Genomic DNA, 12,182 nt, shown 5'->3' on the forward strand with positions numbered 1-12,182 from the left:
ATTGTATAAAGTAGACAGCTTTTAATATATTCTTTTGTATTATCCTTTTTTTTTGTATTAGTTTCTTAAAAATAGATAACACAATTTTTGGAAACTGTATAATTAAGTTGTGGTTATAAAGGTATAAGGAATTTTATCCAATACGAAAGTTTGAGAATTTCTTTAGAATTACAAGAGAGGTTGTATTTGGTAAATTATATGGTATGGTTGAAAGTTTTTTTTGATTGGATGAAAAATAATGATGGAAGGGGAGAACGAGCCGATGTCTGGAATGAATGAGTAGATTTTGGGGGTTGTGTTTGTTCGATCGAAAGCAGAAGTCCAGTTTTGAAGACCGTGTGTTGGAAAAGTACTACAGGTTGTGTTAAAAGTTACAAGTATTATTAGAAGAATAGTGGAACTGGTTATAGACCAAGTAGAGAGGTTCTTTTGAAAACTCCTTGGAGTCTGATGTGTCCAGTTGTGTAAGTAACGAGGAAAAGTATGTTTGAATTTGTCGATAAAAGAGATCCTTGGGTCATAAAAAGTAGAAGTGATTAAAAAAAAAAACCAAGGTGGAGAATTGTATCGGGACAAGATAGGAACGAGCACTTTGGGAAGCAGTGAACAAGAAGCGGAGAGCAGAATTTGCAGAGTAGCAGAAACACATTGTTGGGGAACGTGGACGAAATCTTTTGGTTACAACACAACCCAGGAAGGAAAAATTTTACGTGTGCAGACATTGTCGATTTATCACCAAAGGTCAGTCGTTTTCTTTTGTGACATGAATGTATGGGTTTTTCGTATTAAATACCATATTGCATATTAAATTTCATAACATTTCATTAGGTATTATAAAATTATTCAAATTCAATCAGATTTGTTTGTTATAAATTGTTAAAGTTGATTTTAGTTACAAAGGAAACAATAAGAAATAAGATTCTCTATTCGTGTTTTTAGTATGATATAAATATACTAGGATTAAAAAAATTGCAATATTTAATATTTTAATTCCTTTTGATAAAATAAATGGTATTGATAATTTCTATTGAATTTATGTGTGTATTTTTATTTCCCCGTGTCTATACCGATAAGCAAGGAACTAAGAAATACTAGAAGCCACGAATGAATGTGATTTATATAGAAATTGAGCCCTGAGATTTGTTTTTTGTTTATGTTTTGATTTGCTTAATTCATAAATTTTTTTTTGAATAATTAATTAAAGTAGTTGAGTCCCATCAACACCAACAGGTTAAAAGCAGATCATAACAATATATATATATATATATATATATATATATATATATATATATATATATATATATATATATACATATATATATATATATATATATATATATATATATATATATATATGTAATAAACAGAAACTTTTTTATTTTCTGCGTTTGTAGAACTGTTAATTAATAAAACTATTTAATTATTGCTTAAACGTTTCGACAAATTTGCCATTTTCAATAGACACTTTATTAACTTTATTTTATAAACATTACATTATATAATTAAATTTCATGTTTACACTTTTTAAAAGTTTAACATGGATTAAAATTGGTATCTGACATTGACAGATGACATCTGGCAGGTATCTTAAAATAGGAGTGGGTCAGGGTCACGGTTCGTAGACTTACTACGGTTGCCTCTTCCGACTAACCAATGAACATTAAGCCCGAAATTACGTCACGAGAGTACAGTAATTTTAATCGTAACATTGTTAATCGTCGTTTTTATGTCTTTGATGTGTGAAAAATAGTAAAGATAGTTATGAAATAAAGATGTCTAGTGGATTATAATACCTAATTATGGAAAACGGTAATTATTTAGTAAGCCGGAACGCCTCAAAAATGCCAAATTTTTTGTGGACTTGGCCGAAAAAGTGAAAAAAAAACCTCAAATTTTAATGTTTTCTTTGCTTTAAACTAGTAAAAGTGCCCAAATAATCAAAAATACAGAAAACATAACAAAAAAAGTAGTATGAATAAAAAAAAATTACATAAAAAGCAAAGAAAAGTATATATATACGTGTCTTAATAAAAAAAACGTAACTAAAACACATTAAATCTCACTGTTTTTTACTGTTAAATTATGAAAAAATGGGTAAAATTGTTTAAAATAATCAAGATTTTTAATATTTCAAAACAATATGAACAATTTTATGTAGTTTTGACATTGTTGCCAGTTTTAACCTTTAAAAGATCTAAAAATTTCATGAAAATTACCTTAATTAAAACAGGTGGATACAATCTCAATAACCACGTGCAAAACGAGTACCCGTTAACCATCGTCTTATTTTATTATTAAAAATGTAAACCAATAAACCAAATCTAACCTTACACTGGTAAAAAAAAGCAGTAATATAAATAAAAAAAAATGTTATATTATAATTAAAAATCAAAATTTTTATATTTCATAAGAAAACATGAAATTAAAACTAAACCAACGTAACCAAATCTAACCTAACGCTGGTAAAAAAGCAGTAATAAGAATAAAATTTTATCAAAATTTTTATTGTTCATATGAAAACGTGATAATAAACGTATAGTAACGTAACCAAATCTAAACTGACCCTTGTAAAAAAGCTATACTTTTCAGTTAAAAGTAGGTAATAATTTATAAACTTTACGTTTTAGGTAAATTTTTATTTTTCATTAGAAAACATAATTTTGAATAACTATGGCAACACTGGTTAAAATTACCCGTCTTGATCATAAGAAACAGTTGTCATTCCTGTCATTTCTTGTTGTTTCATGGTAAATAATGGCGAATAATGGCGGTGGCTTTTGAAAATCGGGCATATTTTAAATCGGAATTACATAAAAAAGAACGCTTTGCACCGAATAAAAATCATTGCACAATCATTAGTAAGTGAAGGAGAATTCATTGATATAAATTTCATCTCCGTAGACACGGTTCCGGTTTATTAAACTAGTACCTGGAAAACTGTTGATATGTAGGCAGTTTGGTACTTAAAATTAATTAGAACTGGTTGTTAACGTTTATCCAATGTTAATGCAGTATTTACGTAAATCTAGGACTTTAATCTCCATTCTACACTGAACATTTGTCGCGTATACTGAATTTCCATCAATACTGGATTAACTATTAAATGAATTACCTGAATTACCGAATTACAACTATTTTTTCCATTTTTTTAATATTCTAATTCATTATAATTTCCATTCTAATTTTCATGTTAATATTTTACATTCTGAAATTTCATTAACATTATTATTACGTTAATACATTATAATGAAATTTTAAAGTTTTAACCTACCTTATAAAAAGATACGAAGACAATAGGTACGATGTACAACTACAATAAATAACGTTTCTTCGATAATTCAAAATAAGTTTTTATAGAAAACAACACCAAAATTTCAAATACAAAAATATAAAGTAAACTGAGATATTTAAGAAACGATAAATAATAAAGCAAATAATAAACTGAAAGATAATTACCACGAACAAACTGTGATAATAAATGGGTTTTGTATTCTTGTGTACTCTGGTGACGTAACTCAAGCATCCCCACCCCAGTCGGAAGAGGCAACTGAAACGTTGGTCAGGGTCGTATCTTAAATATCCGCCATAATGCATTTAAAAACAACTCAATTTATTACATTATGATACATATTGGAAAGATCTTTGATGTCAGTCTGATTATTGATAGAATTTGGATCTTTTTTTATGTGAATCATCTCCAATATGCATATTTTGTTGTAATTTCGTTCTTTTTTCAAAATCTGTATATTTTCAAAATCAAAAGAATTACTATTTTCTAGAGAATGTTTGGCTAGGGCTGTTGTGTTTAATGTATTGGTCTGCATACTATGTTTTTGTGCAACAATTCTTCAACACTAACCGAATGATAACAACTAACTGGTTTACAAAAGATGTTTACTGGTTACAAAAGAATTCGATATCTGTTGATCATAGAATCCTATCGACAAAAATCAAAAAGCGTTATAAAGGTGAAAAGTTCAGCTTTTTTTATGCAATTTTTTCATTTTTCCATTTAAAACAGTTTCTATAAAAGTGTTAAATAAATTAACGTTCCGAGATTTTTGCCATTTTTTACGATTCTCATGAGATCATTAGAATTTACCACTTTTCCATTAATGGGTCACTATGGAATTTCCATTGTTAAAGTCCAATTTTCAAAACCTATGGCAATTTCGGTTTTGATTTTTAGAAACAAATGTGAGCCATTTGAAATATGCCTAAAAACACTGACTTCTTTGATATCAATTTAAAATTTAAATTAAGATTTTACTAATTATATATTATACATATATAATGTGTTTCTTATTATTTTATTATTATTATTTTTATTATAATTTTATAAGTTGTGTTCTTACCTGACTAGGCCAAAGCAAGTTCTCGAGCAATATTTCCTTTATTTTCTGTAAGCCTCCTACACTAGAAAAAGTTTTGTCGCCTGGCGAATGTAGTTGGACATTTTGTAAGGACATGACAGTTGTATTTTTTAGAGCTGTTTCCAAATATTTAGGTTTTATCAAAGTTGTTGTGGAAACTTCTGGTTCTACAATTCATTATTGTCATTAATTTTATAATTGTTGGATATTTAAATCTAAATTATCCACTGGTGTAAGATTAACTTATTCAGACAATAAATGTGTTATCAAACATAAACTAGGTGTTATAATTATTTAAAAAATTATACCAAAAAAGACTAGTAACATGACTAGGGCTGCAGAATAAAAATGGGTAGACCCAAAGAAAGTTATCAACAAAATACTGAAGAATATTGTTGAATACGGGTGTAGGGGGTCTGTTGTATAGGTAGTACCTCTTATCAGGAATAACCAAATATGATATAGTTATTTATAATTAGGTAGTTCAGTTAAAACTGTCAACTCTAACTAATGGCCTCTCGTGCCACAACCGGGCAAATGCATTGATTCGCAGGCTAAACTAAGTGTGGTTAATATATAAACTAAGCGTGCCACATATCGTAAAAATCGAGTAGTGGCTATCTCGTAACTGACCGCGGTCAATGGTTCAGATCAATAAAGTCTGCGGATAAGTCAGTACAGGACGCAATAGTACCTACAGAACGGGCGTTTCTTTTGGACAGAAAAGGAGACAATACACATGAGAGTGAAAACGTATTCAAGACTGTCAAAGAGGTTAGTTGACACTGCGCATGATGCGGTTCCGCGTTTTACCGATTCATCGCCGAGAGTCGTGAAGGATCTTTATTGGAGTCTTAATTGCCACATAATTTGCGGCCGGAGTCGCTTCTCTGTTCATTCTCTTTATATTTTTGTATGTGGTCTCAGAAAAGTCACTTATTTGTGAGTCCTCCTCTGGGCTCTCTTTTTTCTGTACAATCTGTATAATGCTGTATGATCTTCATGCGTTTCCCAGCTCTCTAGGGCATCGCTTCGCCAACACTTTTCTCCCAGTGTCGTGCCTCCTTGGGCACGATATTACATCTCACAGTTTCTTTGGTTATGCCTTATACTCATCTGTTCTATGGTCCTATATGTCTTTGGACGTCCGTATTAGTTTAACTTTCATGACTCATAAAATAACCTGGGGGAAAACTTTAGACAAGCAACTTACCAATGCCATTAAAATCACAAAATTATTATTACATACACTAACATCAATTATACTGTTTCCAGTACTTTACAATATCCTTACCATGTTTGTACATTTCGAAAAGGGTTTTATTACAAAAATCTACTAAATCTTGAATAACAAACCCTTCCGTTTTAATGGCCAAGTCATTACAAGTATCATTGTCCAATGTGTAATCTTTAAAAAGAAATCGTATAGCAGATATTCTGTTAGCCTAAAAGAAAATACATTATTTTATAAAACTCTTGAGACAGATTTTAAAAATTCTCAAATTTTATGATAAGAGTAACATTTGAAGTAAGAAAAGCAACAATGATAATATAATAATCAATGGTCATGAGAATAAATGCAGGATCGCCATGTAATTATCGATGTCGTATTACCAAACTACAAGGTTTGGTTTAGTCAAATTTACAAGGTTGGTCTCTGAATTTGTTAAAATAAGGCGACTGAAACTGTATTCTTTGTTATTTATTAACACTTTTTTTTATGTGTGCTATTCTGTGTGTGTGCTCGAATCCTATTTTTGCAAATATCAAATATTATATAATATCAAAATGACAGTTACTATTTCCAAAATTGACTTCTGAAAAGTTGGGAATTGTAATTTTTTATTCCAGCTTGTGCAATAATTATCCCGTCTTTTTTTACTTTATACATGCTTTGTCGCGTAGCTAACCATTTAAAACTAAAGCTAAAGCTAAAAGGGAAAGTTGACATACTGTAGAAAATACGTTAGGAAACTGTAGGAAATACAGTAAGGCCTTTAACAGAAGCAAAAGTTCACGTAATATGGAGAACTAAAATTTTGTTTAACAAAATACAACAATAAACTAAGAAGATCTAAAAGGAAAGCATAAATGCAGTTCTATGAAAAGATGGTCAATTTAGCTTCCACCTTTCAAAAAATTATGTCAAAAGACCACTCTAATGGCAGCGGACCACTTAAAAATCCAAACGATAAGTTTACATAAACTAAAGAAGAAAACGTGATGCCTTTTGAAAGCTCACTTTCCTGATACAACACTTGAACAAAGAAACAGGAAACGCAAACAAAATCATTATGAATTAACAATCAGCAACGGTGTTCGTATATAATTTGATTATCTGTAAATGTAGGTTACAATACTTAATGGAAGAAACAAATAAAATACAAATTACGGTCTTACCTTAGTAAGTTCTTCTATTGAATAAATATTTTTGAACAGGTGGTTTCCACGCGAGGTATAAATATTCTTATTTAATTTATCTGTACTCTCAGATGAAGCTAAAATTGCAATCTTATTCAAGGGAGATAGCAGTTTTAGAAAGTTATATAGCATTTCACTGATTCTGAAATTAAATAAATTATTAATTTAAAATTATATATATTCTTAGAAACGAGACTCTGAGTCAATTTAAGATGAGTTTCAACCGTAGCTATTTTGAAACGACGCGACCGAATCGACAAATATATGCAAAAGAGCTTTTAAATGATGTATAACCACCGAGAATATAATTATATATTATAAAATAGATGGAATGCTAGTCTCAAAGAAATATTAGACACATCTGTTAAAATTGCTATATCGGTGTCTTTATTATATCAATTGTTCTTATAAAGTGGATTTTTATGTTTTTATTTAGTATATTCGATAAAACTCCATACTTAAATCATTCTAATTAATGGTGTCAATATCTAGAGATCTGAAAGAAAATTATATTAGCCACTCAAGAAATTGTAGATTAAACTTTTCGATTGACAGAACATTAAAGTTCATTAACTTCATTAACTTATAACGATTCAAAAATCTTTTATTTTTTTTTTTAATTTCATTTAATTCAGAAAGCAATAACTTTTATGCGATTCTGTATAAGGTTATAATATGCGTTTTAAAAAGTGTTCAGATAAAAACACTTAGTGTCCGTAGACCGCATTGTACACGTAGTGTACAATAGAACAAGTTCACAGATTATACACAACAATAAGAACTAGTCTCGAAAAAAAGAAATACTGTACTGCAGCCTTTTTTGATGTCTGTCAAGCTATTGACAGGATGTGGCACACAAGACTTCTGTACAAGTTAAAGGAAAAACTGCCTTACACTTACTTCAAACTGCTTAAATTATACCTTACAGAAAGAAGATATATAGTAAGGTATAGTGAAGCCCACACAAAACTCTACCCCATCAAATCTGGTGTACCTTAAGGTAGTGTGCTCGGACCGATCTTGTACCTATTACATACGGCTGACTTACCACCAAGCAATAACCTTTCCTAACATCTCATAGTAATCCAGTAATAGCATCAGAGATACTGCAACTACATCTAAACAAAACTAATGAATGGTTTAAACTCTGCAGAATGAAAGTAAATCCCTCAAAGTCCACATACATTACATTTACTCTAAGAAGAGGTATATATCCACAAGTTAACCTCGATGGGTATCCTTTACTCCAAAAGAATGATATAAAATATCTAGACATTTATCTGGACAAAAGATTAATATAAGCCAAACATATATTTGAATATATGTTTGGAATCCAGATCTCATTCGCGATAAGATCCTACTTGAAAATGTTCAGCGTAAAGCTACAAGACTGGCATACGGTCGTGTAAGACCTAACTATGAAGATAGATTATCCATGGCTCATCTTACGACATTCGAGCAGCGACGTCTTCGAGGTGATCTAATTATGTCCTTCCGTATTTTAAAACATAACTTTGGGAACCTAAGCACCATATTCACTTTGAATCAAGACGAAAGATTAAGAGGCCATCGATACAAATTGAAAAGGGAACAAACTACTGCAAGGTCCAGGGTGAACTTCTTGCCAAATAGAATCTTTAATATCTGGAACAATTTGGATCAAGACACCATATCGGCAACTAGTGTTAACATCTTTAAAAATAAACTTGATAGTGGTTTATTTTATTTATAGGATTTTTTTTCTTTGACAGCATTATTTATTTATTTATTTATTGTCTCACCATTCAACTTTTGTATGATATACTTAATTGTTTATGTTTACTTAACTTTATAATTGGTATTAGTTTTATAAGGATGTTTTTTATTTTTGATTTTTGGGCATAATAGGAGCTCGCTCCTCTGCCCTTATTTGTAATATAATAATAATAATAATATATGGACGAAAAGACTACAACTAGGAATTTTATACAGAAAACTTTACTGGATGCTGGGAAAAAACTCACACCGATCGATCGACAACAAGCTGCTGATATACAAAGTTACAATAAAACCCGTTTGGTCATATGGTACGCAGCTCTGGGGATCAGCTAGCAAATCTAATGTTATGAAAATACAAAGATTTCAATCTAAAACTCTAACAACAATCGCTAATGCCCCTTGGTATATCCAGAATGACGCCTTACATAGAGATCTGCAGGTACTAATAGTCTCTGAAGAGTGCAAAAGAATTTCTGAACAATATCAAAGCAGATTGCGCGTGCATCCTAACACCCTGGCTACAATCCAAATCTCTATAGTAGTAGAATGACTAAGGTTAAATCCTGATACATATTCCGCAACGCATATTCGTATATAATTTTAATGCATAGTTCTTCAGGAGTATACAAAATAATAAAAACAAACCTGCTAAAGTAAATATAGTTGGGAGCAGCTTCGTCTCCGTGAACGTTTTCGCATAAAATATGTAAATCGTCCAAAATTAATATAGATGGTTGATGTAGCAATAACTCGGAAAATACATTTGAAAAAAATTTATGTAAGGAATCCATAGTTTTTCCTTTGATGCTTTTACATTTCACTTCTTTTATGAACAAAAAGCTAGGATATTGGCACAAGTTGCGCGCGATTTCGCTTAAAAGTGTCGTTTTTCCTGTTCCTGGTTTTCCTATAAATTAAAATCAATGAAAATTAATAAACTTATAAGAATTAAATAGTTTACATTATTTCATGAAAAAACAGCAAATCATAAAATTTTAAATTTTTATTGAAACTTTTTATTTACAACTTGCTTCAAAAATGTTCTATTGCCAATTCATTAAGGTGTGAAAGAATGTAAGGAACAGTATACCGATAATAGATAGATACAGATTAGCATGATGAGCATAAGTCAGACCTGCCTGCAAGTGGAAAATGTACAATATTGCACATGAAAATGTTGAAAAAATCCAAGTTTTGATATTGCGAAGCCATGACATGGCTCTTCTGCCTACTTATCTTCGGCTCTCTATCTTCCTTTCAATTATTAATTGACTATTATATAACAAATGGTCTATTAATCAGTACGAACAAAACTACTCAAAAACACAAAACTAACGCAATCGCAATATACAAGACAAGATGTAAACAATTATAATGGCTCTTAGCTCGGTTCAAATTCATACCGCATTGGTGCTGCGATCTTAATCAGAATAGTCAATTGGCGACGGAGCAACGGACGTTCGTGGAAAGTCGACGGCGCGCAGTGTTGCCATTTATAGTGTGTATATCTAATCTAAAAATTAACGCACTGTATTAAATAACTTCCAATCTAACTTACCTGTTATTAAAACGTTTTCTGTCAGCCTCGAAATATCGTTTACAGTATCATCTATAAGTGGGTTAAAGTTTGAAATATCTTTTAAAATATGAACGCTTTGATCTTTAGACTTCTTGTTTTCCTTAATAATATTCTCGATATTTAAATAATATTTACAATTTCTAACAAGATGATCGTCGATTACACAAAACTTTGGTTCATCTGGGAAGAATTTTAGGCTGCATACAATGTTGTCACCAATGTTAATAGGAATGTCGCTGTTCAATACAAAAACGTTATCTTGATCACTTCCCTTTGCCAGAAATCGCTTGAAAGTTTCTATAACATCCACTGTATAATTTTTATTAGCGTTGATCTGAATTTCATTAACAAAAGGGTATTTGTCCACAGGTTTTAAACTCATTCTAGCTCCTAACGGACAATCGAAAAAACTAATTATTTCTTCATCTACGCATAGCTCATCATCCATATTTAAATCCAAATTTTCAATCAACACTAGTCTTGCATAAATATCCTTAGCAAAAACATCATTAGTTAATAAACTCAGTCGAAATATTTTAAACGGCAATACGGCTTCAGATATCACATCTTTGAATAAAAATATAGTAAATGGAAGGTCTGATAGTAAAGCATTATCAGGAAAAGGCACTTTCTTTATGGGAACAACTCTAAAAAGTAATTCAGATTGTAAAGTGATGTATTTTTCAAAAGAACTTTTCGCAATAGGAGCTTTAATAAAATTTGAAAATAGTTTCCAATCGGATTTATCTGCGATCTCATTAGAACCAGTTGATGTAATATTATCTTCCAATGGCTTGTACGAAGATTCTTCTATATGTACTTCCGTCAAAAAGTCTATTGCACCAGGAGAAACTGGATTCACATTACCTAAAAAATTTAAATTATATGTTCATATTATTGTTTTTTTTTTATTATTATATAATGACTTTGGCTTCTAGATCTAAATCTAAATCTAGAACAACTCAGCGTTAATAAAATTAACTCACTTATAACAAAAGAACTATTGAATGCTAGCTCAGAAGTAGCAACCCGCCATAACAACAAAAAATCCAAAATAAGTGCAGAATCGAAGAATATGCTGAAACAACGAAAAGAGCTCCTGTCACTAAACAAAAGAAATACCACAGAATACAAAGAACTTAATCGAGCCATACGAAAACAGATAAAAGACGATATTAAAAAACATCAACAAGAACATGTAGAAAGAGTGATAGAGAAAAATCGAAGTCTGAAATATACCAAACCGAAATTAGGAAAGAAAAATATTATAACTATGAAAAATCAACAAAGCCAACTAGAAACAAGCAAAGCTCAGATATCAAACATAGTTGAAAACTTCTATACTGAGTTATACCGCTCAAGAAACGATCCCCCCGACTCTTCAAAGCAAAATCTGAAAAGACAAATAACAAACGTAAATTCTGAAGTAATGCCCGAAATAAGCGAAGTAGAAATAGAAAATGCAATTAAAGAATTGAAAAGAAATAAAGCACTGGGTAGTGATGGAATTCTGGCAGAAATGTTGAAAGAAGGCGGAGAAGTAGTCATCAGGTACCTAAAAATACTTTTTAATAAATGCCTATTTGAAGGAAACATACCAAAGGAATGGAATACTGCTGACACAATATTAATACACAAAAAAGGGGACAATACAGATCTGAAAAATTATCGTCCAATATCACTACTATCACAACTTTATAAAACATTCACAAAAATAATTACAAATAGATTGACAACAAAGTTCGATGTATATCAACCAGTAGAGCAAGCCGGATTTAGAAAAGGGTTCAGTACATGTGACCATCTTCACACACTGAAGGTCCTAATAGAAAAAGTTAACGAATACAATTTACCAATCTGTTTAGCATTTATAGACTACGAGAAAGCTTTTGACAGCATAGAATTATGGGCTATTGAGGAAGCACTGGTCAACAGCAGAATAGATTCTAGATATAGGATATTAATACATAATATATATCAACACGCTGAAATGGTAGTCACGATGGATAACGGAATGAAAACGAGGCCAATAAAAATCAACCGAAGAGTAA

At 30.7% G+C, this 12,182-nt stretch overlaps 1 protein-coding gene across 1 annotated transcript in view; it reads right to left on the reverse strand.

Annotated features, from left to right (window-relative positions):
• Positions 1-12,182, reverse strand: part of Pex1 (peroxisomal biogenesis factor 1) — a 32,923-nt gene that overhangs the window by 13,622 nt on the left and 7,119 nt on the right. The window contains exons 4-8 of the mRNA XM_072532555.1: positions 10,111-10,998; positions 9,198-9,459; positions 6,774-6,936; positions 5,668-5,818; positions 4,356-4,540 (exon numbers count right to left, since the gene is read on the reverse strand). Of these exons, the coding sequence (XP_072388656.1) occupies positions 4,356-4,540; positions 5,668-5,818; positions 6,774-6,936; positions 9,198-9,459; positions 10,111-10,998 (1,649 nt within the window). The remainder of the gene's footprint in view (positions 1-4,355; positions 4,541-5,667; positions 5,819-6,773; positions 6,937-9,197; positions 9,460-10,110; positions 10,999-12,182) is intronic.

This window comes from Diabrotica undecimpunctata, chromosome 5 (genome assembly GCF_040954645.1).
Source record: "Diabrotica undecimpunctata isolate CICGRU chromosome 5, icDiaUnde3, whole genome shotgun sequence".
NCBI lineage: Eukaryota > Metazoa > Arthropoda > Insecta > Coleoptera > Chrysomelidae > Diabrotica > Diabrotica undecimpunctata.